General features: G+C 40.0%; 1 protein-coding gene, 1 non-coding gene and 1 pseudogene across 14 annotated transcripts in view; all 3 read right to left on the reverse strand.

Annotated features, from left to right (window-relative positions):
- Nucleotides 1-351, reverse strand: part of TIA1 (TIA1 cytotoxic granule associated RNA binding protein) — a 47869-nt gene extending 47518 nt beyond the window's left edge. For 10 of the 13 annotated variants that reach the window (XM_069068859.1, XM_069068858.1, XM_069068856.1 and 7 more), the window contains exon 1: nt 54-215. In XM_069068859.1, the coding sequence (XP_068924960.1) occupies nt 54-79 (26 nt within the window). In that variant the 5' untranslated portion in view covers nt 80-215. Of the gene's footprint in view, nt 1-53 lie in introns of all 13 variants that reach the window. The other 3 variants (XM_069068866.1, XM_069068865.1, XM_069068860.1) reach the window with 2 other exon arrangements.
- A 300-nt stretch (nt 352-651) lies between these two features.
- TRNAG-CCC (transfer RNA glycine (anticodon CCC)) lies at nt 652-722 on the reverse strand. The gene has a single exon. It is a non-coding gene; the product is annotated as a tRNA-Gly (tRNA).
- Nucleotides 723-9027: 8305 nt separating this feature from the next.
- LOC138146903 (mitotic checkpoint protein BUB3 pseudogene) lies at nt 9028-12524 on the reverse strand (annotated as a pseudogene).
- Between the last annotated feature and the right edge of the window lie 15256 nt (nt 12525-27780).

Genomic DNA, 27780 nt, shown 5'->3' on the forward strand with positions numbered 1-27780 from the left:
TCGCGCCCCCTTCTCAGTTGCGGCTCCCGACCTCCCGGCTCCGCACGACTTACAGGGTCTTGGGCATCTCGTCCTCCATGGCTGCGGCTGTGGCGGCGGCTCCTGGGCCTCCTGCTCCGTGACCCCTGCCACCTCCCTCGGCGGCCCGGCAGTAAGGGCTACCGGGGGTTTCTGTCGCTCTCGGTGAAGCGGGGTCTAGCCCGCCTCTTCTTCGTCCAACAGCAGCAGCAACACGAGCCCGCCAGCCCCTGTGCCCGAACAATGAAGTCCCGACACAAGATGGCGGCGAGCCGGGCGCCCAAGAGCAGCCGAGCGGCCCGGGCCACGCAAGCGCAGAGGGAGCCCACTCTTCCTAAGACCCTGTCTGCCCCGCGCCACGGCACCACCGACGCCAACTCGTTTGTTGCGCAGGCGTGCTTCCGTCCCACGTACTGGAGACGCTTCTAGTACTGCGCAAGTACAAAGCCCGGGCTGCTGCCGAAGTACTGCCGTAGTTTTCGTCTGCGCACGCGCAAAACTTTACTCCTTTTATCAGAAGTCAGTAAAAGCAACGAAGTTTAAATCGCATAGCCTTGCAGACAAATGGGGATACGTTTTCAAGTAGACTCTTACAATTTGTTGAGAATAGGAGAGAAAAGATGCAAAACCACCTGCGCCGCCCGGGAATCGAACCCGGGTCGCAAGAATGGGAATCTTGCATGATACCACTACACCAGCGGCGCTGCGGGCACTGAGTTCCTTTAGAAGGCTGAAGTAGATGAAAGTAGAGCAAGGCTCTGGTTTGTTTTCTGTCTTTTGTTTTGTTTCTCCCGGCTGGACTGACCACATTTCGGACAGCTTTTACTAGTTCAAATCGAAAGCCTCCCCGCCTCGCGAACCCCAAAGAAGTTACTATGGCCATTCTTTAAAGCAACTTTAACGAATCCTGGCCATCATTTAAAACTTGCCAAGTTTTCAGAACTTTATCATCATCATTTTATCGGCTCGAAAAAAAAAATTTTTAATGAAGGAAAAAAATGTATCCTTGCTTACCATACTATTAGGGTTTATTCGACTTTTCTCCCCCCCCAAAAGATCTGAATTCCCTGCTGGATGAGCGAGCCTAAGAGGAGCCCCTCACCCCGAAGCGTTCCGCGCACGAGCGCGACCAAGAGCGCAGGGAGAGCTTCGGCTTCCTCTCGGTCCGGGGGGGGGGGGGGGTGAGACCCTGGGAGAGATGCTGCCGCCTTGCAGGTCTTTCCGCAATCGGCCGTTTTCCACAAATCTGCAAGAACTAATTGGGCATTTACTAGTGCCAGGCTCAGCTGCTGGCAGGGCGGGGTGGGAAGGCAGACGGGAAACCCTCAAAGCGCTTACATTCGTTTGGAGGAAAAAACATACCTAAGAATAAATATATACAAAGTAATGGGGGCGAGGTCGTGATTCAGTCGGTCCGACCCTTCGCGACCCCACGGTCGGGTCCAAGTGGTTTGCTTAGGAAAGAAACTAGTGTTTGTCATTTCCTTCCCAGGTGGATTAAGGCAAACAGAGGTTAAGTGACTTGCCCAGGGTCACGCGGCTAATAAATGTTTGCCACAGAGCGACCACAACCCGGGCCCAGCGCTCTATCCACTGACCCATCCAGCTGCCCTCAGCCCAGGGGGTGCGGGGCGGGAGGAGGAGGGACCAGCAAAATGGGGCAGGGCCCAGGAAATGCAAGGCTGAAACAAAGAGGGTGGTTTTGCATTTCGGGAGCGGGCGGGAGCTGGTAAGGTGCCTTCCTGGTGGGGTGAACCGCAGCCGGAGGGTGAAGGATTTCGCGCTTTAACTCGTGTAAGGGATAGGTTGAAATCACTCTACTTGGCTATTGTTCACAGATTAGGTGAGAGCTAGTTTTGATTGGAGCACTCAGAATTAAGTATGAACAAGGCCTTACCTCTTCCTGGAAGAAATCTAAGTCTTGCAGAGAGGTATTGGGTCGTGCCCTAAGCAGTTTGTATGAAAGGGTGAAGCTGTCTCAGGATTCAGGGAAGGAGAGAGTCTGAGCCTCTGGATTTGAAACATTGGAACAAATATGGAGCAAAGGGAAGACCGAGCTGTGGTAGAAAAGGGAAAGAAAATGCCTCTTTATCCAGAGACACTATAATATAATCAGCTTTTTCATTGCCCAAACATTTCCAGTAAATTCAATTTATCCTCAAACACAGAGAGGCCAGGAGTTAAACCAAGTTACACATAAATATAGGGTTAGAGACCCCAACTTCTCCTTAGTTTCTAAGAAAAAAAAATTAATACTAATAATATTGTGTTTTACACTCAATTCTAGCAGAGACGGTTTTATTGAATTTAGCATTAATCTGTATCCAAGCTTCTAGCTTGCAGAGAGAGATGACAGTCTCCCATGCTCTCCACATAACTCTGTGTCCCAAGAAAAGTTCAAATAACTTCTACAGGAATCTTCAAAGGAAAAGATCGTAGATGTTTTAACATATTATGTATTTTAATACAGTTTTGAGTTAACATTCCAAAACTGCTCAGTTCCTTCCTGGACCTCCACTCTTAATGACTGAAAAGAATTCATACCTGTTATCAATATCTTATGCTTGAATTTTAAAAGAGAAAACAGTCTTTATGGTGGGTCTTGATGCCAGGGAATCACTGAGGATGAGTAGGAAGGTCAAGATCTTATCTAGAAAAGTAATTTTGATTGATACCCCTACACCATATCAAAGGAAGGCCTTAGGTTTTCTATCCATTTTCCTAAAGGGAAAGATCAGGAAAGAAATAGTATTTCTAAATATTTTCAGAGAAGCTATAAAAAGGAGGGCTCTTTAAACTATATTTCCACATAGGTGTTGAGAATTTTTCCTAATTGGAGGCTTGAAGGATTCCTACTGAATTTAGAACTTTTCATTTAAAATAAACTTTTTTTAACCTGGAGAAGAATGAACTTTTGTTGTTGTTATTTTAGGTTTTGGTCTCATCCAATTCTTCATGATCCCATTTGGGATTTTCTTGGCAAAGATACTGGAGTGTTTTGCCATTTCCTTCTCCAGCTCATTTTACAGTTGAGGAAATTGAGGCAATCAGGGTAAAGTGACTTGCCCACACCTAGTAAGTGTCTGAGACCACATTTGAACTCTGGTCTTCCTGACTTCTGGCCTGATACTCTACCCCCTTCGACACCTAGCTAAATACCAGGGCCCATTAAGGCTCCCTAGGCTTGAAGTGAACTCATTATCACAACAGGGTGTTAACTTAGAAGCTATACAGATTCACTCTGGCATTTTGAGCAATAGAGTGACTGGTCATCTCAGTGGTTTTGCACTGTCCCTGGTGCCTAATACACACTTCCTCCCTCCACATATCTGCCTCTTAAAATCTCTAGTTTTCTCCCATGCTCAATTTGGAATACCACCTTCCACATGGATTTTTCCAAATGCCTTCAATTTTTAGTGTCTTGCCCCAATAAATTATCTTTATCATATATAATGCATATATAAACATAAAAAAACATAAGTGTATAGATATAAGTAATGTATTATATGTATGCATATATGTGTCTCTGTGTATATATACACCTATGCATGTACCTACATATCTACACATATACGCATACACACATACACATACATGCCTATATACATGTATATGTACATTCTCATATACATACACATATGTATCTCCTCATCCTAGATTATATGCTCCTCAAGAGAAGGGAATGTTTCATGTTTCTGTTTGTATCCTGGGCACCTAACACACTTGACACACAGCTTATCAAATGTTTGTTGATTAATTGATTAGTGATATCCATTTGACAGTTGTTTGGGCAATAGGTGTAGCAGCAACCACACTGACATACCCAGAATGACTATTAGCACGGGTTCTTAGATCTGCTTTACTAGGAAAGATAGCTGTTAAGGGGTCAACAATCTTTTTAAATTACATTGATTAGTTCAGGGGAAAAGTCAGCACCCAGAACTTCAGAGAAAGTTCAAACAAAGAAAATAGGGAAAATACAAGCAGAAAAATAAAGACCAACAGACAGGGCTTCTAACTGTCTGAGAAATTAACACAGATCAACATACATAGATCCAACTCTCTGATCATTACATACATACATAGTTACCCAGAGAGAGAAGCACCAACATCTGGGTTTTTCAAAGCTGGGGGCCTCCTTAACAGCTACTCAGAGTCTTGTCTGGTCAAATCACAAGAACACTCTTCCAATGAATGAGCCCCAAAGCAAAATGCTAACCTCAGAGTATAGATATACCCTTTTTAGAGCCAGAGGGTATCATAACCTCTGTGACTTGGTACCTAATTAGAAATTAACAAAAGATGTGAAAGCCTCCCTGCAAGCCAGCCTCCTACAATCAAGTCTCCCTGAAGCAAACTTCCCTTAATGGGCTATTAATGAGGCCTATTAATGGGTAGGAAGATCTTATATCTGATTAACATTACAATAAGTTGGAGAAAGGAGAGACTTCAGGCAAGAAGACCACTTAGAAGGCTACTATTTTAGTCTAAGTGAAAGCTGTTAAAGTTCTGAACTAGTGAGTTGAGAAAAGGGGGCCAACAGGAGAGATATTGTGGAGTTACAAAGAATAAGACTTGGCAACTGATTAGAAATGGGAAATGAGGGAGAAGAAAGATTGGAGGAGGTTGTGAGCCTAAGTGACTGAAAGGATAATAGTAGCCTACGAAAACAGGGAATTGAGGAAAGGGGAGGCAATTCAGAAGGGAAAGAGAATATGTCCAGGAAGAGTCTTCCTCAGAACTGTGACTTTCAATGCTTTTCAGGCAACAGCAAAAATCTGGAAATGTCCTGGTTAATCATTATCCTTCTCATGTAATATAACATGAAATGTGAATATAAGGTGATGAATGAGTTAAATATATCTGGGGTTGTACCCCTTGGAACCCATGTGAGAATGAAATCTTGTAGAGGAGTCACCCATGGAGCATTCCCCAAAGCTCCTCTGATAACTTATGTGGCTCAACACTGAATGAATTGGCCCTTGAGACAAAGAAGAAAATTGTGTATGGTCCTTTAGTCCTTTTCCTCTGTTGAGGGGTGTAATGTAATGCCAAGGAAAGGCAACTTCCCAAGGTTCAGAATACCAGCATAGGTGCTCTCCATTTTATTCAGTGACAAACCAAGAACAGAAGATCAAAACATGACATCATTCAAAATACAGCATCTACTAAGCGTGATTAAATAATCTCCAAGTACTACCCCACCCCAGGACCTTCCAATCATTCAATCAATTACAAAGTCTCTGTTCTAAATACTTCTCCACCCCTAGGCTATACCTTAATTTAGTCCACCACAAAGTCCCTCTTCTCAAATGGAGATTAGTTTCCAAACATAAGGTCAAAAGTTCCCCACCCCTGGATCACAATTGAATCTACCCCAGAGTTACATCAAGTTTAAACACAGCACTTAATACCCAAATGGAGGTCTTTTCTTCATCTTGACACGAGGCAAGTTCTCAGCAATTTTAGTTCCTGGAGAGACAAGGCTTAGCAAGGCCATAAGATACATTGCCAGTCCCTTCATGAATTCATCCTCTGTCTGTAGAACAGTCCTAGAACCCCTGAACACATTAGCAAAGCCCTCTCCCAGGATTTCTGTAAACATACAACAAGAAAATCCTTCTTCAGGGCTTCTGAACCAACAGAAAGGTTCCCAGACCCCTGCAACAACAGCACTGTCCTTCACCAGTGGACAGTATTCATTCTGTCTGCAGGACAGTCTCCAGACCCCTGCAACAACAGCACTGTCCTTCACCAGTGGACAGTATTCACTCTCTGTCTGCAGGACAGTCTCAGGGCTTCTTAGCGAACAGCCAGGTTCCAGGACTTCTTCAACAAAAGGACTGTCTTTCACCAGTGGACAAATCTGGCAAAACAACATCAAAACAGACCGACAAAGTACCAGCAAAACAGCCATGTCTCCTCAGTCCTTGGCAGCTCAGGGGGCAGGTCTCAAAAGTCCAGGGCAATTCAAAGTGGCCCTTAGCAATCCTCTCAATCTCTCTCTCTGCCTCCACAAGGGTGCAGCTTCCAAAATGTTCTTCTGCCTCTCTCTTGTGTCTCTCCAAATCTATGTCACCAGCTCCTCCCAGTTCAGGACTCTCTTTTCACATCAACAAGTCCATCCCACAGGTGGGATTAACAAGCTCTGGGTTTTAACACAATCAATTTGAAAACCAAGCCAATACAGGGGAATCTTTAATTGCCATTACTATCACAAGGGGAAGATGAAGATAGATCTTCATCAGTTAAAAAAGGAAAGATAGTTTTTGCTTATACTGTTACTTCAGCTGTCTTGTCACAGGCAAGTAACTCCCTGAAGGCATGGGGAAAGGCTTGATATCTATTAATGCCACTTAGGCTTCATGGTAGTAATGAGCACAAGGCAGCTAAACCTACCTTAGCAAGCCTGAGACTAGATCTCAAAATCCTAGTTGCTTCTTCTGCTTTATATTTCTTTGCCTGATCACATGAAACAGAATAGCAATCCCAAGATGGAAACGTCCAGACTTGGAAGAAGTCTGAGTTTGAGAGTTAGGGAGATGTTAGGTCCTTAGTCAGTGCTGTCTTCTCTGGAGGAGCTGCCTTTTCTATACCCACTTACAGCAGTTCTAGGAGATGACCACCACCTGGCTTTCCAGAAGACATGAGCCTAGAAGTAATTATTTAGACAGTGCAGAACTGAAGTTAAATATAAAATGTCTATTTATCAGCACCATTGTTTTGATAGTATTTTGATGTTATTGGAGTAAGACCCGTGTTCAAGTCCTATTTCTGACACAACAGCTGAGTAATCATTTGACCTCTCAGTATTCCAGGACATTTAAAAAAAAAGAAAGAAAGAAATAATTTTTCCCCAATTACATGTAAAAACAATTAAAAAAAAAAGTTTTGAGTTCCAAATTCTATTCCTCCTTTCCCCCTCCCTGAGATGGTAAGCAACCTCATGTAGGTTGTACATATGCATTCACGTAAAAGATTTCCATATTAGTCATTTTCTGGAAGAAAACTCAAAGGAAGGAAGGAAGAGAGAGAGAAAGAAGAAAGAGAAAAGGAAGAAAGAAAAAGGTAGGAGGGAGGAAGGAAAGGAATGAAGGAAGGAAGAGAATGTTTCCATCTATATTCAGATGCCATCAGTTTTTTCTCTGGAGACAGAATTTTTCTTCATGAGTTCTTTGCAATTGGCTTGGATCATTGTATAGCTGAGAAGAGCTAAGTCATTCACTGCTATTCAGTGTACAATATTGCCTTTACTGTGTACAATGTTCTAGTTCTGCTCACTTCCCTCAGTATCTGTTCCTTCAAGTTTTTCCAGGTTTTTCTGAAATCATACTGCTTGTCATTTCTTATAGCACAATAATACTCCATTACAATCATTTACCACAACTTGTTCAGATGTTCCCCTGTTGATGGGCATCCCCTCAAGTCCCAGTTCTTTGCCACCACAAAGAGAACTGTTATAAATATTTTTGTACAAATAGAAACTTTTCCCTTTTTAAAAAAAAAATCTTTGAGATACACATGGTGTGATATTGCTGGATCAAAGAATATGCACAGTTTTGTAGCTCTTTGGACATAGTTCCAAACTGCTCTCCAGAATGTTTGGATCAGTTTACAACTCTATCAATGATTCATTAGTGTCCCAGTTTCCCCACATCCACTCCAAAATTACCATCTTTCTTTTCTAGCATAATTGCCAGTCTGATGGGTATGAAGTGGTACCTGAAAATTGTTTTAATTTGCATTTCTCTAATCAATAATGATTTAGAGCATTCTATAGTTTTGATTTCTAATCAAATCTTTGTCTGAAAACTGTCAAAAAAGGTCATATCCTTTGACCATTTATCAATTGGGGAATGACTTGTATTCTTATAAATTTGACAAATTTCTCTATATATTTGAGAAATGAAACCTTTATCAAAGATACTTGCTATAAAAAATTTTTTCCCCAGTTTTCTGCTTTCCTTTTCATTTTGGTTACATTGGTTTTGTTTGTGCAAAAACTTTTTAAATTTTATATACAAGTCACTTTCTAAGATTATAAGTTACAAATCAGGTGCTTTTCTCTATCAGTGTAGGGAGTTTCTACACCAAGAGTTCCCTAAGCTGATGAAATAACAGGTTTGAACAAAAAAGCAAGTGGACCAGGAACTATGCTTACCCTGGAGATACAAAAACAAAACAATCCCTTTGTCAAGGGGCTTGCATTGCTCATGAGGGGATAATAATAACTGGCATTTAGTGGTAGTCATGGTCATTGCCCTTCATTCTCTAAGAGGATCACTATGTTGGAATCAAGGTATGATGTGTCTGGCTGTGGCTGATCAGATCAATATGACCTTGAAAGATTCTGCTATAGGCCGAGTACAAATAATTCACATAAACATTTGGAGTGTAGATGTCTCTACATTTGTACATCTCACACTTCTTTTGAGCTATTTCATAGAGCATAGTGCTTTCTTTGATATGGGCACGGCATTGTGGGCAGTCCTTTGCCTGTGCCTCCCATTATACACAGTCAATTCCAAAGTTCTTCAGAGAGACCTTAAGAATTTCCTTATATGACTTTTCTGACGTCCATGTGAAAGTTTGTCTTGTTTGAGTTCTCTGTAAAATAGTCCCTTAGGCAAAAAATGCTTGGCATTCGAACAACACATTTTTTGTTTTGCTAAATATCAGTTTTTTATAGTAATACTGTAAGTAGTGTTGTGTTGGTAACAGACATATTGTTAGAAAGTTTCAGGGCGGCCAGGTGGCACAGTGAGTAAGAGAGCTGGCCCTGGAGTCAGGAGATCCGGGATCAGTTCCAGCCTCAGATACTTAGCACCCACACAAAATAACTGGCTCTGTAACCTTGAGCAAGTTACTTAACCCCAATTGCTTAAAAAAAAAAAAAGAAAGTTTCAAGTTAGGTAAACAGGGGAAGTAAGGAACATGAAGCCAGGCCTGAGATATTGTCCTTGTGGCCAAATGTGACTTCTTTTCTTCCTTCTGGGGCCTTGAGCAAGTCACTCCAAACCTTTCTGAGGCCCAGTTTCCTTGGGTTTTGTTTCTGTATCTGTCATTTGGTGAATGAAGATACATTCTTCAGGATGTTTAGTGTCCTCCATTTCATGCATATATGATGATGCTATTGCAAGAGTAATCCCATCATTACTGAAGGCGAGTGATGCTGTGCTAGTGGTATCCCAATGAAATTGGCATAATCATTTCTTGTTGAATGGAATCCCAAATATTAACAAATCCATCAGATCTACCTATAGCAAATGAGTTGTGAATGTTTTGAAAGGAAATGGTATTGATAGGATAAATCTGCTTAATATTGCTTTCTTTTAGTCTGTGACATTTGAATGCATATTTCTTCTTCTATACTTCAGGACTTATGTCCAAAATTCAACTGCCAGTTGTCCTTCAATAAAGCTTAACACATAACCCTGATTGTCTGGTATTTCAGGCTAGACTCTCTTCTCTACTGCACATAGCCCATATTCCTCAAGTCCTATATCAATACTCTCCAACCAACTGTCCCCATAATTCATATGTCTCTAGTCAAAGAGAGTATGTAAACCTTTTCCAGTTGAGAAAAGGTTCCTACATTAGAAGGAGTTCTGGGATCCCACAATTTAACTGTCTGATCTCAACTTCCACTAACCATAACATTCATTTCTGGACAATATTCAACATATCTAATAGGTACATCATGGGTTCTGACAACTTTTCTTGATCAGTATGATCTCTGAAGTAGAGTTTGAATGTTTAGCAGTTAACTCAAGGAAGAATCTCAAGTGTTCAGTACTTTATCTTGCCAGGTGATTTTCAGAATCTTCCTAAGACAATTCAAATGGAAGCAGTTCAGTTTCCTGGCATGACACTGGTATACTGTCCAGGTTCCATAAGCATACAACAATGAGAATGGCTCTGTAGACCTCCAATTTGGTAGGCAGTCTAATACCTCTTCTCCCCAACATTTTCTTTTGGAGCTTCCCAAACACTGAGCTAGCTCTGACAATGCATGCATCAGCCTCATCATCTATGTGTACATCCCTGCAAAGTATACTGCCAAGGTAAGTGAACTTATCCACAACATTCAAAATTTCTCCATTTGCTATAATGATGATTCCACAGATGGATTGTGTAGTGCTGGCTGGTATAGAACCTGTGTTTTCTTGGTGTTTATTGTTAGGCCAAAATTAACACAAGCAACAGAGAATTGATCCATACTCTGATGAGTGCACAATCATCTGCAAACAAAAAGTCATGTACCAACTCTCCCTCCACTTTAGTCTTCACTTGTAACCTTTTCAAGTGAAATAATTTGCCATTAGTGAAGTAGCTGAACTTGATGCCCTTTTAGTCCTTATTGAAGGTTTCTGAAAACATTGTTGAAAGCATTATGCTAAAAAGCATAGGAGCAAGCACACAGCCTTGTTTAATTCCATCAGAGACTGGAAAAGTATAGTGCCAACATGATATTCACAGGACCAATGGCAACTATGAATATGCTGGCATAATTCTGAATTGCAAAATATAATAGACTCTCCATATAGAAGACAGAAATAAAACATTTATTCAGACATCAGAAAGCCAAATCCTAATACCAGAAAACTGAATTCATCATAGCAACAAAGAAATCTATACACAATAACACTGCAGAGAGCAGCACCATCCCAAAGCCTTCACCCTCACAAGCCTGTCTCCTTTTCTGCATCCTCTCTCCCCCCTCTGTTCTAACTGCTCTGACTCCCAGCTTCCCCTCAGTTATGCTCTGCCCTTCCTGCTCTATCCATACAGCAAAGTCCTCCCACCACAGGCTCCATGTGATTACATTCAGCCTAGTAAGGGACAGAGACCTTCAAATTCCCTTAGGCCTATTAAGGGGCAAGGAAGATCTTCAAATTCCCATTACCATTACTGAAATTGGATGTAGTGCTGTCCCTGACCCAAGAGGTCCCATTCGAGAGATCAGTTCTTTAGTTGGCATCTGAAGCTTGGTCAACGCTAGGTCCAGAGGTCCACATCACAGTCATGGACAGGGGGTGACATCTGGCTTAAGTGATCAAGCATCTGCAGGTGTAGGGTACTAAGCCTGCAGGAAACAAATTTAGCAAACAAGTTTAACAGACAATAAGACAAAAAGAAACAAGAATACAATAACCAGAAAAGCAGGGTCGATATAGGGTCAGCCATGCTTCTGGAGTCCATGGACCCAACTATGATAACTTAATTCACAGTAGAATATATGAGTTAAGAGTACAAAAAGCTTGAGAACACTGTCCATTATCCAGAACCCAGGCAAACATGCTGTCACAAAACTGACACAGTACTAATGAACCGGCAAGTAAATTTTGCCATATTTTTCCACAAGCCCTCACAACTGACAGTATCAAAGACCTTGGTCAGATTGACAAACATTGTGGACAGACCTCTGTTCTTTAAAGTATGCTTTGTATGTATATGTATATGACAATATGTATATATTATCTTACAATAACCCTACAAATATCATAGGTGCTATTGTCCCTACTCTACATATGAGAAGAATGGGTTCCCTTAATAGGAAATACAATGTACACTACTTTTTTTTTAACCAAAAGGTTTTTGTCACCCACATGATTATAACAAACAAAACAGAAAACAAACCCAAAACAAAACAAGTAAAACACAAAAAATGGATCCAGCCCAGAGTTGTCCCATACTCATTCCAGTGATTCTAGTCCAACCCTCTGGGCGTCTTTTCAGAGTCGATGACCTTCCTCTCCCTTATCTCTGGGGCAGTATTGACCTTGGAGGGTCTAAGTTCAGGAGAAATGGAAAACACCAGGATAATGAGAATTAGTCACAGAAAAGACAAATATGTAGAGGAGAGGGGAGAACCTTACATTTCCAAGGACAGGCAAGCTAGCTGTAATGGGGAACTCCTGATGTCATGAGTTTGATATGGTTAGAAAAAGCCTCTCTGACCTATCCCAGGGCAGTCCTCAAACTTAAAATAAAAATCAATTTTGAAAATTGATTTCTTTGTTTGGAAACCAAATATGTTGTGCATTTGGATCTTGCCCAGCAGGTGCCAGAATCAACTGGGTAGGTATTAAATAACAAAAGGGCAAATAAATCAGAAGAGTTCTGCTGACCTGGTATAGGCAAAGGTCACTATACATTTGAAACCAAGGAACATCCTTTGTTCAATCTGTCTCTATAACAGTAAAATCTTCCACAAATTCCCTGTCTCCTTCAGGCATCACCAGTTTCTTACCAAGGGATGCATGAGTTTATGAATTTTTCTAGTCAGATCACCTCTGCAGACCCCTCCTAGTGGTGAATCCAGACTCCTTCTTGAACAGGTTATATTTCCAATGACCTTAGCTTTACATAGAAGCAGATTGCATGCTTGGATACTGTGTAGAACATTTATTCTTATCGTAGGAACAATAAAAGCAATGAACAATATATAATAAAATACCGAAGGAGTAGCTGCTTACCTGCAGCTTCTTCTTCTCCTCTAACATTCCCTAGGCACAATTTATTTCATTTCCCTGCTAGAAGAAAGGGACATGTCTACTCTATGCACTACTCATATTTCTAATAGGACTAATCTTTAGAATCACAAATCTCTGGACTCCTAGACCCTTGGCTGAGCTTGTGTGATGGAACTCTGGGACCCAGTGTGAACTGGAACTCTTGAGTATTGATTGGTTGTTGGCAGAGACCTCTGATCACTTCTAGCTTTGGCCAGAAATCCATCTTAGAGAAGGATGAGTGAACATAACAACCAGCCCTTACAAGGAGCAATGCTGCTGTTACATGCCAACTTCTTTCCAACAACTACCTTGGCACCCAGATAAAATTCTCCTCACTTCTTATTTCCACTCTAAAGTTCAATTCAATTCAATCCATTATCCAGAGCCATGAAGCTCCACATAGTACAACCAAAGGAGAGACAGACTAGGTGAGAGGAGGTTACATTTTGAAACTACTTAAGTGGTAAATTTTAATCCTTTCAGAACAGATTTTAGTTTTAGAAACTGTTAGAAGTTATTTGGAATACAATAGGAAATAAAGATTGGTTTTCTCTGTCAAAAACTATTAGCTTTAACCATGAGACAGCATCCAGAGATTTAGCACTAGAAAGCACCTTAGATATCTGTCCCAATTGTCCTATTTTACAAGTGAAGAAATTGAGGCCAGAAACAGGTCTGTGACTTACCTCAAGTAGCATTGGTAGCAAAACAGAAATTTGATCTCCAAACCTGTGACAACAAATCCAATGCTCTTTCTGCTTGTAGGTTTTGTTTTATTTTATTCTATTTTTATTATGACTGACAAATTAACTTTGAAGGTAATTTTTTTAAAAAGGAGCTATAAAAACATTCTGAGCCCTGGCAGCATCATTAGAATTAAACCTCCAAAGGGGCTCTGTTAATGGTATAGTACAGGAGAGTTCAAATGACAAGCAGCAGAGTCACACAGGGATCACAGTATGTGTGTGTACATATATGTATATATTCTTTCCCTTTTCTTTGACCTATTTGGGATTCAGATGTAGGTGGATTATTATTGGGTGAAAAAGTATGTACTGTTTTATGCCCTTTGGGCATAGTTCTAAATTGTTCCCCAGAATGGTTGGACCAGTTGATGAATGACTTTTAATGTCACATGTATGCATTATCTCCTTATATATTCTAGATATATGACTTTTTTTTTTCAGGAGGCAAAGTCCTGAAAAAGAAGGTCTAGCAACCCTTTGTCCTCCTCAAATCTCCTATTTTGTAGTCTGTTGTTCAGCTTATTCTTGACTTTAATTCATGGAAACTGTCAGAGATATTTCATACAAATTCTTTTTCTATTTTAATTGATTTTTTCAGCAGGCTTTGTTGAATAGGGAGGAGGTCTTTTTCATAATCAGTTCAACTATATACTACCCTCTGACCATTAGTCTCTTGATCCATTGTTTTATTGTATTCCATTCCTTTCCAAGCCAATCGCTGTATTGTTCTCACCATCTCCTTTCCCCATTGTTGTTCTGTGATATTGAACATCGCAGAGGAAGTAATATAACTTTACTGACTGAGTCCACTACAAATTTATAGTATCCGGTTTCAACAGCACCCTCATTGCTGCCCAGAAATCTTTTCACTTCCTCTCCTGATTCTCTATTTCAATCCCCATAGCTTCTGTCCTAAGCTTTCTATTCCCTCACAGAGCCACCCCTCCCTTTCCCCCTCCATCAGAGGACCTAGGCTTACATATCACTATAAAAACTGAACCATTCTGGGGTGGCTAGGTGGCTCAGTGAATAGCACTGGTCCTGGAGTCTGGAGGAGGACCTGAGTTCAAATCCGGCCTCAGACACTTAACACTTACTAGCTGTGTGACCTCGGGCAAGTTGCTTAACCCCAATTGCCCTGCCTTTCTAAAAAGAAAAAAAAATTGAGGTGTTCTGTGTTGAAGTCGCCTTAACACCTTCCTTCACTATTTCTTTCTTTACAGAGGATGAGGTGGTTACTCTCCTGGCAAATGCCAACCACCTTGATCTCATGCCCTCAAGGTTCCTTTATCAGTTTACTCATCCGATTATCCCCTTCCTTCTTTCTGACCACCTTTCCAATTCTAAGACATTTGGTGCTTCTGGCAAGATCACTTTATGGTGACTCAGCTTCCCTGTCCTCATTGCCTCATCAAAGACAAGTCAGTTTTCTTGATTTTCAATAGCTATTTTGACTGTAAAATCTCTTTTACAAAACTTGTTACCTCCTGTTTTTCAAGAGGGTAGGCATGAGCAGGTATAACTCTCCAGAAAATGATTCTCAGTGTTTGGAGGATAAAGGGAAACATTGTGGGGGTCTGATAGGTGTACCCAAAACCCCAAACTCAAAGACTAGGGTACTCCTTGTATCTGGAATGCAAGGGTTGGACCCAAGAGTACCAACCTTTCTAACAGAGTCTGAATAAGTCTGCCATAAGTTCTGGTTCCTGCTAGAGGAGTGTCATGGAAGATAAACCCATCAATTTCATAAATAAGGGAGCACTTTGGGGGCTGGACAATTTCTTTAATAAGAATCTGCTGCCTGCTTTGATTAGATCCAGAGTATATCATAAATTGTGTGAACTACCACATGGTTGGAAGAGCCTCAGGGAAAGTAGAATTAAGTAACCCAATCAGAAGGCCCAGGGAACACTGTTTACTGGTCCTAAAACCAATACAAGGTGAGCCCCAAGGCAACTGCACTCAAGAGGTACGGTTACACATTTCCAGGAGCCTTCTATTTCTGATATATGATAACTGAGATGAGAAGAACGGGAATACTACTGGCTGTTTTGAGGAGCCATGGAAGTGGGTGTTCAATGTCTGTCCAAATTGCTACTCCTTTTTGTTAGAAAGTTCCCTCTTCACCTGAAGAATTCAGAGCCCTAGCAAAACAGACATTTCAACATTTTTGTAATACTATATTTGGTTTTATATCATCTTCTTCTTCCAATTTCCCCAAACCCTGCACCTAGGGAGTTAAACCTATATAATGAAGAATGAAAAAGAAAGAGAAAAAAAAAAGGTCAGCAAAACTAACCAAAACATCGGCTGATTGCAATATGCAGCATCCACACCCATAGGCTCTCATCTCTGCAGAGGGGAACGTCCATTTTAATTACTCTTCTTCCCTGGCTAACTACTGCAACCATGTTTCTTTTTATTACTCAGGCATCTTCTCAGATGATTGAATGCTAAATCTCTAACCTCAGCACCTTTTCCAGGTTTGTGTAAAAGATTTTAAAAGGTGAATTAAAAACTATTATCCGAAGATGAAAGAATACTAGAAAATTGTCCAAGATTTTAAAATGATTTTTTGTGACTTCAAAACTGCTATTGCTTCCAAAAAGGGTATGTCAATCTATGCTACTCACCATCTCTGTAACTTTCAAAAATTAAAATATCCCATCCTACTCACTATTTTTCCTACTATATATTGTCTACCTCATTAGGATATAAGCTCTTTGTGAAAAGAGATTGTCTTCACTTTTATTTTTTTATTCCCAGTGTTTTGCCCATTTGGCACATAATAATGCTTATAAGATTCTTCATCTATCCATTTGTTATAATTAAACAATATTCAATTTTGTTGTTTCAATTTACATTATAGTCACTGTATTGATAGTTTTCCTGTTTCTGCGTATTTCATTTTGCATCAATTCATGTCTTCTCATTATGCTGCAGGATTCTTCATATTCATTGTTTCTTAGGGTACCGTAACAGTCTATTACATTTGTGTACCACAATTTGTTCAGCCATTCCACAATCAATGGGAATTTACTTTGTTTCCAGTTCTTTGTTACAATATAGAGATGATATAATAAATATTTTGGTGTGTATAAAATCTTTTTTTCTATTTTTGACCTCCTGGGGAATATGCCTAGCAGTAGTATCTCTGGATCAAGGGATAGATAAGTATTTTAGTCACACTTTTTTAAAAAATCAAATTGCTTTCCAGAATAGTTGAGCCTCACTATCGGTGTGGGGGTAGGGGAGAGATGGGGAGAAAATGTGTAACTCAAAATCTTATGGAAATGAATGTTGAAAACTAAAAACAAATAAATAAATTTAAAATAAATAAATATATAATTGGGAAATATTCAATGAAATAAATAAAAACACAATTGAACACAGAATAATAGAGCCAATTCATATCAATAGTACATTTAGTATGCTATCTTTTCAAGATGTTCCCATCTTTGGTCATCTTTGCCAAATTGTTGGGTGTTTTCAAAGTTGTTTTCATTCACATATCTTTTATCATTACTGATTTGGAGTAGTCTCTAATGTGGCTGTTAATGTTATTTTGAGAACTGTTTATAGCCTTTGACCACTTATTAGAGGCAGGTAGGTGGAACTGTGGATAGAGTGCTGGACTTAGAGTCAGGAAGACCAGAGTTCTAATCTGACCTCAGATATTTACTAGTTGAGGGACTCTGGGCAAGTCATTTAATCCTGTTTGCCTCAGTTTCTTCATCTGTAAATTTAGCTGGCGAAGGAAATGGCAAGCCACTCAATTATCTTTGCCAAGAAAGACCCAAATGGGGTCACAAAGATCTGGATGACTGAAAAATAACTGACCAGATGCCTTATCAATTGGGAAATGACTATTCCTCAGTTTTATTGCAAGCAGTCTCTGCTTCTCTGAAGCTTAAAAGTAATATTCAGGCCTTAGAAAAGAAGGTATGTGATTATAAATTAGCACTTGTCATGGCTCAGTTAGATCCCTCTGTCAAGACTGCCAAATGTCATGGAAAAGCAGGTCTAAGAATACTGGAAATAATTGGGATGATTTGCTGATTTGCTGGACTGGGATCTGTGAGGGCCACTCCATGGAGCATGCATGGAAATAAACCTGTGACTTGGTCCCTTCTGGTGGATCTGAGGATTGAGGTACTTCTGGTGACACATGCTCTCCAAGGGTGGGGAACCTGTGGCCTCAAGGCCACATGTGGGTGGCACTGTAGGTCTTCAAGTACAGCCTTTTGTTTGAATCCAAACTTCACAGAACAAATCCTCCCACTAAAAGAATTTGTTTTATAAAAATGTGGACCCTGGAACTCCCTAGAAAAATAGCTCCTTATCTTTACCTTGGCCATTTTCCAAACTGTCCCAAGCATAATCTCCCTCACTAATGATCTGAAAACTGTGATCAAATAAATACAGGCCTACTTCAGAAATATCGTAGGTTTGGTTCCAGACCACCGCAATAAAACAAATATCACAATAAAATGAGTCATACAAATTTTTTGGTTTCCTAGTGCATATAAAAGTTAAATTTATACTATACTGTGGTCTATTAAGCATGCAATTATGTCTAAAAAAATACCTTACATGTACAGACCTTAATTTTTAAACATTTTATTGCTAAAAATGTGAACCATCCTCTGAGACTTCAGAGTTGTAATCCTTTTGCTGGTGAAGGGTTTTGCCTCAATGTTGATGGCTGTTGACTGATCAGGATGGTGGTTGATGAAAGCTGGAGTGGCTGTGGAAATTTCTTGAAATAAGACAATGATGAAATTTGCTACTTTAATTGAATCTTCCTTTCATGAAAGATTTCTCTGTAGCATACAAAGATGTTTGATAGCATTTTACCCACAGTAAAACTCTTCAAAATTGGAGTCAATCCTCTCAAACCCATTCTTCAGTGTTTTTGTGCCTCTGGGAATAGGGAGACAGAAAGAAAGAGTGAGAGAGAGAGAGAGAGAGAGAGAGAGAGAGAGAGAGAGAGAGAAATGACCAGTTGGTGGAGCAGTCAGAACACACATCAATTAAGTTTGCTTTCTTATATGGGTGTGGTTCATGGCACCACAAAACAATTATAATAGTGACATCAAAGATCACTGATCACAGATCACCATAACAGATATAATAATAATGTAAAAGTTTAAAATATTGTGGGAATTATCAAAATGTGACACAGAGACATGATGTGAGCACATGCTTTTGGGATAATGGCGCCGATAGACTTGCTTGATGCAGGGTTGCCACAAACCTGCAGTTTGTAAAAACAAAAAATCCAACATCTATGAAGAACAATACAACAGGTGTGCCTGTACTACCATTGTTTCTGGAATGGTGGGTCATTGGACTTTCCTGTTTGTTTTAGTCAGTCAGTAAATGTTTATTAAGTGCCTACTATATGCCAATTTTGGGACCTTGATGGATTGATCCTAGGACCCTAGAGGTTAAATCCTGAAGTTAAAATTGAAGTAATTCGAGAACTTACTAAAAACAAATCCCTAAATATTTGAGTATTAGCTGTAGGAAAGGACACACATAGTAGGCAACATCCACTTTACTGGGGAAGAAAAGGATCTTCTAGAGAAAGTTTTTTGTTTGTTTTGTTTTTCATTTTTTTGTCTTTATTAATTTGTTTGTTTACTTTTAGTTTACAAGATTCAGTTCCACATTCCCTTGAATTTCAAATTTTCTCCCCTTCCCTCTCCTCCCCCCCCAATAGTGGCATGTAATCAAGTATAAGATCTGCAAATACTTTCACATTAGACATTAGTCAGGTTGTGAAGAAGGATTATAACCAATGAGATGAACAATGGGAAAGAAGAAGCAGAACCAAGCAAGAAAAAGAAAGAGAACAGGTGGTTTGCTTCAGTTTGCATTCAAACTCTCTTCTCTCTAGTTCTTTCTAATTCTTTCTCTGAATGTAGATATCTATTTCCATCATGAGTCCTCTGGAGTTGTCTTGTAGCCTTGCATTGCTAAGAAGAGTCCAGTCTATCAAAGTTGGTCATTACACATATGTTGTGTCTGTAATTGTGTACAGATTTCTCCTGGTTCTGCTCTTCTCACTCAGCATCAGTTTGTATAAGTCTCTCCAGGTAAATATGAAGTCCATCTGCTCCTCATTTCTTATAGCACAATAATATTCCATTACATTCATATACCACAACTTGTTTAGCCATTCCTCAATTGATGGGCATCCCCTGCCAAAAATATTTTTGTACATACAGGTCTTCCTCCCACTTCTGTGATCTCTTTGGGATACAACCCTAGAAGTGGTATTACTGGGTCAAAGGGTATTAAATTATTTATAGCCCTTTGGGCATAGTTCCAGATTGCTCTCCAGAATAGTTGAATCAGTTCACAACTCCACCACCAATGCATTAGTGTCCCAATTTTCCCACATCCCCTCCAGCATTTGTCATTTTCCTGTTTTGTCATCTTAGCCAATCTGACCAGTGAGATGTGGTACCTCAGAGTTGTTTTGATTTGCATTTCTCTAATCAATAGTGATTTAGAGCATTTTTTCATATGCTTATAGATATCTAATTTCTTCCTCTGAAAACTGCCTGTTCATATTCTTTGACCATTTATCAATTGGGGAATGACTTGTATTCTTATAGATTTGACCCAATTCTCTGTGTATTTTGGAAATGAGGCCTTCATCAGAGACACTGGTTGTAAAAATTCTTTCCCAATTTCCCACTTCCCTCTTAATCTTGGTTACATTGACTTTCCTTGTATAGAAACTTTTCAATTTAATGTAATCAAAATTATCCATTTTGTATTTTATAATGCTCTCTAACTCTTGTTTGGTCATAAAGTTCTCTCTTCTCCCTAAGTCTGACAGGTATACTCTTTCTTGTTTTCCCAGATTGCTTACACTATATGCCTTTATACCCATTTAGACTTGATTTTCATATATGGTGTTTGATAATGGTCTATGCCCAGTTTCTGCCATCCTATATTCCAGTTTTTGCAGCAGTTTTTGTCAAATAGTGAGTTCTTATCCCAAAAACTGGGGTCTTTGGGTTTATCAAACAGTAGATTACTATAGTCATTGACTACTGAGTCTCATGTACTCAATCTATTCCATTGATCCACTACTCTATTCCTCAGCTAGTACCAAGTAGTTTTGATGACTGCTGCTTTGTAGTACAGATTAAAATGTGGTATGGCTAGACAACCTTCCCTAGCATTTCTTTTCATTAATTCCCTTGATATTCTGTACCTTTTGTTCTTCCAAATGAATTTTGTTACTATTTTTTCTAGCTCTATAAAGCATAAATATACATATATATGTAAGTATATAAAGAAGTTAAAATTGAAGGAATTAAAGAACTTACTAAAAACAAATCTGAATATTTGAGTGTTAACTGTAGGAAAGGATACACATAGTAGGGATCATCCACTTTAATGGGGAAGAAAATGATCTTCTAGAGAAAGTTTTTTTTCTGTTTGTTTTGTTTTTTAAAGAGGGAACCTCCACATTAATGGGAATCTCCTAGTTGGGAATGCTGTGTTGTTAATATATTTTTGCTTAATAGGAAGATCTTTCCCATACATTAATAGGCCAATGTGGTCTGCTTGAGTCACATGGAAGCCTGAGTCACATGAGTCTGTGATGAGAGGAGCTTGCTGAATGGTGGTACAGGAAGGTGAAGCAGAAAGAGTGGAGCAGGAAGGGTGGAGCCCAGAGGAAGCTAGTGAGTGTGTTACAACTGAAGGAGAGACAGGAAGAAGGAAGTGTTAATTTGTGGGAATGTCCTAGCAGGGGTCAGGCATGGGGATGATGGTGCCTCCTGCAGTGTTATTGTGTATAGGTTTCTTTGTTGCTATGATGGATTTGGCTTTCTGGTGTTTGAACAAATGTTTTGGTTATGTCTTTTATGTGGAGAGTCTGTTATATTTTGTGATTCAGACTTATGCTGACATATTCATAGCTGCCATAGGTACTGTGAATATCATGCTGGCACTACAGATGCCCACAGGAGAAATGAGGTCAGGCATAAGCATTCCTATATGATCTCCTTGGACAAGTTTTTGGTAGCCTGAGACAAGTGTAAACTCCCTATCCAGAAGGAGATGACCAAAGACAGAGCTGTTACATTGTGTAAAATGTAGTTTGAGAATACAAAGATCTTAGGGGAACTGTATTGGCCAAATATGGAACATTTGACTACTCTTAAAAAGTTGCAGAATTTTATTGTGCAATCTCCCAACGCTAGCTTAGAAGAAATAAATTATAGGTATTTCTGGGAGGTACTGCCAGATATGCAGTCAGTCTTCATCTATCTATCCAGCTTTACCATACCTTTATCTTCCTCCTTCTTCCTCTGTCCTTCCTGCTTACCTACCTTCCTTTGAAACACCCCCTTTCTTAATGAAAATTCAGGAAACAGAGAAATCTGCTGATATCTTTCCTCTTATAGATAAAATACATCAAGCAGCAGCAGGAAGTTTTGTGTATATTAAAGAACATCATCTTTTTAGGTCATCAGACCTCTCTAATTAAAGGAAAGTTACACCTAAGTTTGGTGAAAATCCTATTGCAGTCATTGATCAATTTAAAGCCAACTTTCACAGCAATAACTTCACCTGGGGAGATATGACTGACGTTATAGAGACTCTGTTATCTCCAGATGAAGGGACAGGTGTTAATGAGACTACAAATGAACTGTATATCCAGGAGGTCAGGGAACTTGGCCAGTACAAGATGCCCACTGGCATCCTAGTTTGAGCAATAGTTTGCTCAGTTGTGAAAGGCTAGAGATATCTTACTTAGAGGCATGGGACTTTTTGAAGAGTAATAAGATAATTTTAATAAATTTCAGGAGACCATTCATGAAAATGGTGAGAACTCCATGTGGTTTTATGATAGATTATGTAAGAGTAGAAAGTGCTTTGCTAGATTAGATGCCATAAACCAATGAGATGCAGGATTATTAATGTAACCTTTGTTAATCAATCATTGCCTAAGATAAAGGACGATTTTCTAAAGTATTGTTCAAGCTGGCATGAAAATCCACGGGGGAACTAAATGTGATTATACAATATGTTTATGAGGGGAAAGAGCCGGTGAAAGACAGTGCAGATACAGGAGAGAAGATCAAACAAAAGGCTCAACCTAAATCTTTCCTTGTGCCTGTCCAGCCATTTGGTCATTCAAAAGCCCCTTTCTAACCTTCATTAACCTAACATCCTAATACAAACTGTTTTTGTGGTGGAAATAAAGGACATTTTGCACAGAAATGTAGGATGAGAAGGAAAGACCAGATGGACCATGGGCTTTCTATACCCTGGGAGCAAAATCTGAATTGGTGGCGGGGCAGAATTATGATCCACAAAGAGAGAATCAATTCAGACAGCCATTAAATCAAATGGAAGGGAGTAATGGGTCTAGAAAGGGTCCAAGGGCAGAAAGAGAGAGAGAGAGTTTGAATAACAGGGAAACTTCCACGTATGAAGGTACGGGTGGGAAGCAGGGAATGGTATTTTTACTTCTAATGTCCTTGTCCTTGTTATCCCCAACTCTGCCTCTCTTCTAACTGGAGAACCAAGCATTGCTCTTGAAGTTCTAAGTGTCCCATATGTTTGTCTTACTGACACTGGAGCTACTCATTCAGTCTTAATTAAAAACAACAACAACAAAAGTCAAGCTCTGAATGCACCATTATTCAATCCATAAAAATAGTGAGGGACCATGACAGGCTCCCCTTTTGTCCTCACAAGAGGTGACAGTGGGCTCCCCATCTGTTTTACATTCCTTCTTACACGTATCTAATGAATTGGCTAATCTATTGGGAAGAGAGTTCTTGTGTAAATTCAATTCCACCATTTCATGCCTTCCAAATCATACCTTAACCTTACAGTGGTCAGATAACCCAAATTCCTTACTTCCATTATTGATTGACTTTCTTAATGATTTCCCTGATGATGAACTTCTCTCACCATTTTCTATGTTGTCTGCTCATGACAATCATGACAATGGTCTTCCTGTTCCCCATGATATCCTTATTTCCTTGTGGGCTACTTCTTCCACAGATGTGGGCCTTTAGAAGTCAGCAGTTCCAGGTACCATTGCCACAAAAAGGGAGCTGTCACCATCGGTACCTCAATGCCCCTATCTAGAGAGGCCACTGAAGGCATTGTACCCATCATTAACTCTTTGATAGAATAAGGGATTTTGTTCCTATGCAGGTCTCCCTGCAATATACCCATACAGCCTGTTAAGAAACCCAAATCATTAAGGGGGAAATATGGTCATTCAATGAAATAGAGGACTTTCAAGCATTCTTTTTTTATTTTGTTTTTTTTGGAGGGCAATTGGGGTTAAGTGACTTGCCTAAGGTCACACGGCTAGTTTTTGTGTTAAGTGTCTGAGGCTGGATTTGAACTCAGGTCCTCCTGACTCCAGGGTCAGTGCTCTATTCACTGCATCACCTAGCCACCCCATTTTCAAGCATTCTTTTTTTTTTTTTAAGCAATCAGGGTTAAGTAACTTACTCAAGGTTACACAGCCAGTTATTTCTGGGTGTGGTGCTGAGTATCTGAGCCCAGATTTGATCCCCAGATCATCCTGACACTGGAGCCGTGCTCTTACTTGCTGAGCCACCTGGCTGCCCCTAAGCAATTGGGGTTAAGTAACTTGCTCAAGATTATATGGCCAGGTGTTTCTGGGTGGGTGCTAAGTCACTGGAGCTGGTGCTCTTACTCGCTGTGCTACCTGGCTGCCCCATTTTCAAGCATTCTTGATGAAAAAACCAAAGCTGAACAGAAAATTTGACTTTCAAATACAAGAAGCAAGAGAAGCATAAGAAAGTAAGCAGGAAAAAGAAATCATAAGGAACTTATTAAAATTGAACTATTTATATTCCTACATGGAAAAATGATAATTGTGACTCATGAGACTTTTCTCAGTATGAGGATAGTTGAATATATTTGTGTATATATATGTATACATACATATATATATGTTTATATAGGAGGGTGTATGTGTATATAAATACATATGTGAGTGTGTGTATACATGTGTACATGTATACATAAAGGGCACAGAATCAGTTGAATAGGAAGGGATGATATCTAAAAATTAAATTAAGAGGTGAGAGAGGAATATAATAAGAGAAGGAAATAGGGAAAGATAGAATAGGGTAAATTATCTCATATAAAAGAGGCAAGAGAAAACTGTTACAACGGAGGGGAAGAACAGAAAGGCAAAAAGGAATGAGTCAACTTTACTCTCATTGAATTTGGCTTAAGGAGGGAATAACATACACACTCAATTGGGTATCTCACCTTACAGGAAAGGAGGGAGGAAGGGGATAAGAGGGGGGATGATAGAAGGGAGGGCAGATTGGGGGAGAGGGTACTTAGAAGCAAACACTTTTGAAAAGGAACAGGGTCAAAGTAGAAAATAGAATAAGTGGGGGCAGGATAGGATGGAGAGAAATATAGTCTTTCACAACATATATACTATGGAAACGTTTTGCATACATGTCCACATGTACAACCTATATTGAATTGCTTATCTCCTCAATGGGTGTGAGTAAGGAGGGAAGAAGGGAAAGAATCTGGGAATCAAAGTTTTTAAAAACAAATGTTAAAAAAATTGTTTTTTACATGCAACTGGGAAATAAGATATACAAGCACTAGGGTATAGAAATCCATCTTGCCCTACTAGAAAGTTAGAGGGAGGATGGGGGAGGATATAAGGGAGAGTAGATTGGGAGAAGGGGTATTCAGTAGGCTCACTATTTTGGGGCGGGGGTAGGGGAAAGATGAGGAGAAAATTTTTAACTCTGTTTATTGTTTTGTGCAAGATCTGCATGCTATTAATGCATATGTTATACCAAGGCATCCCATGGTATCTAACTTTGCTACAATTATTTCTTCTATTCCCTATGATGCTACCTGTTTTATAGTTATAGACCTATATGCTGTATTTTTTAGTATTCTTATAAGCCCCCAATCCAGACACCTGTTTGCATTCACTTGGAATAATCAGCAGGGGACATGGATTCACTTGCCTCAAGGCTTTGTTGTGTCTCCTATTTTATTCTCTTAAATTTTAGAGCAAGGGGGTGGCCAAGTAGCACAGCAAGTAAGAGCACCAGCTCCAGTGTCGGGATGACCTGGAGATCGGAACCCCGGGCTCAGATACTTAGCACCCACCCAGAAACACCTGGCCGTGTAACCTTGAGCAAGTTACTTAACCCCAATTGCTTAGGGGCAGCCAGGTGGGGCAGCCAGGTGGCTCAGCCAGGTGGCTCAGCTAGTAAGAGCACCGGCTCCAGTGTTGGGATGACCTGTGGATCAAATCTGGGCATAGATACTTAGCACCACACCCAGAAATAACTGGCCATGTACTTAAGTTACTTAATCCCGGTTGCTTAAAAAAAAAAAATTTAGAGCAAGACTTGGCCTCTATTGTCTTCACAGACTGTAATGGGAATGCAAATTTGGAAGATCTTCCCTGCCCCTAGGTTAAAGTGCACCTGAAGCCTGGGGTGGGAGGCCTGTTTTTCAGTAGATACTTTTTGATTGGCCAGTGGGTCAATAAGGTTGTTACATTCTCTGAGCCAGGAGAAGGCTATATAAGCCCTGATGTGAGGCTTTGTTTTGGGGGCTCACTTTGAGAAGTGTTCTGTGATTTGATCTGTATTCTGAAAAGCCGTTGTCCAGAGACCCCCCGGCTTTGAAAAACCCAGATGTTGACTGGGTATGGATGTAATGGTTGGACAGTTTGGAAATCTGTCTACTTGATCTGTTTCTGTCTTGATAATTCTGCCTGTATACTTTGAAGTTTGGGGTGCTGACCTTTTTCCCCTGAACAAGGTAAACGATATATGTCTGACTGATTAAAGTAAGCTTGTTAACCCATTTTGAGTTGCTTTCCTTTATCAAAGCAGATCCAAGAACCTGTATGGGCAGCAAACCCTGAGGACGTGCTTGGGGTGCTTGCTGCTACACAGACTCAGTTTTATTCTAATATATTGATAACCTCCTACAAGCCTCACCTACTGCTGACATCCTACCAGAGGGACAGTCATCATCTCCTCCTCTGGCTCTACCATTGTGGACACAAAGTCTGTAGATCAAAATTATGGCGGTGCCAGCCTAAGGTAGAGTATCTTGGTTTTGTATCTTGCTAGAAAGTGTTCTATTTCTCAGAAATGCACATGTATAATTCAACAGTGGTCAATTCCCAAGAGAATAAAGCAGGTATCTTCCATTTTGGGAGCTGCAGGATATTACCATCAGTGGATCCCATAATTCCATGAAATTACATGAAACCTCTTGTTGCCTAACTAAAGAACAAATTCCCGAAGCTCTGCATCTTGAACCTGAGCATCTCCCTGCTATCATGGAGCTGGAGAAAGCACTGAAGTCTGCTCCTCCTCTAAGGCTCTGAGAGTATAGTGAACTCTTTCCTATTTTTGTGCAAGAATGAAGTGGGTGACTTCTGGGGTTCTTACACAATCATTGGGAACCACAATGTTCCCTATGGCTTTTTATTCAGTTAAACTGGACAGTGCCACTGTGGGTGTTCCATCCTGCCTTGTGGCTATTGCAGCCACTGCCCTCCTAGAGGAGAAGGACCTTGCATTAGGAAATTCATTAACCATTCAGAGTTCTCATGATATCGAGGCTTTGTTGTTGTGTCACCGTACTCAGGCCTTTTCTGATCAAAGACTTGCTAAATATAAAGTATCTTTACTTGGAATGGGGGTTTCTTAATAAGACTCTTTTAGACATAAAGGAATCACCTCTGCCTTTACTGGTGTGGCTAACTTTCATTCTAATAGTACCATTAACCTATGGCTAACTTTCATTCTGATAGCACCATTAGCCTATGACTTCTCTGGATCACAATGATATTAGATGAACAAAGGTCCTATTATACTTTGCCTGTGCTTTTAATGTTGCTCCCTGGTGCCTGCCTCCAAATGTTGTCAGTGTTATTTGCTCTTAGAGAATAGAGACTGAAGATTTCTTTTGTGTCTCATATCTAACAGAACCAATTTCCCTATCTTCCCCAAGCTGGTTAAGGAAATGAGTGGAAATTGTTTGCTATCTAGTAACCCCAACATTTCTATCAATTGCTATTATGATGTGAGTAAGATATAGGCCTCCCTTATTATATAGTAATTGTGACTACAATGCCTCTGCTCTCTTCAGGTGTCTATACTACTAACTGCAAGGTTAGGCAAAATGGAAGCCTTATCTATAATCCTAACTTGGTATGCTGGAAGTAGAGGGATGGATCTCTTTTTTGTTACCCTGGAAAGTGTTCCTCCCTTATCAAGGGAAGCATAGCCACCAGTGCTACTAAAACCTACCTGGAGAGGTGCAAGATAGGGAATACATAACAGTCACCAAGTCTCTTCCTTTTGGCAAATTGCCTTCTACAGATAAGCCCATTAAATCCATGCCTAAACCTACACAGAATCCTAGTAGCAATACCCCCTTGTTAAAGAGAGCATTTAGACACC

Source organism: Petaurus breviceps, unplaced genomic scaffold (assembly GCF_028583685.1).
Source record: "Petaurus breviceps papuanus isolate PSGF00001 unplaced genomic scaffold, PetGlider_PUasm1.0 90775, whole genome shotgun sequence".
Lineage (NCBI taxonomy): Eukaryota > Metazoa > Chordata > Mammalia > Diprotodontia > Petauridae > Petaurus > Petaurus breviceps.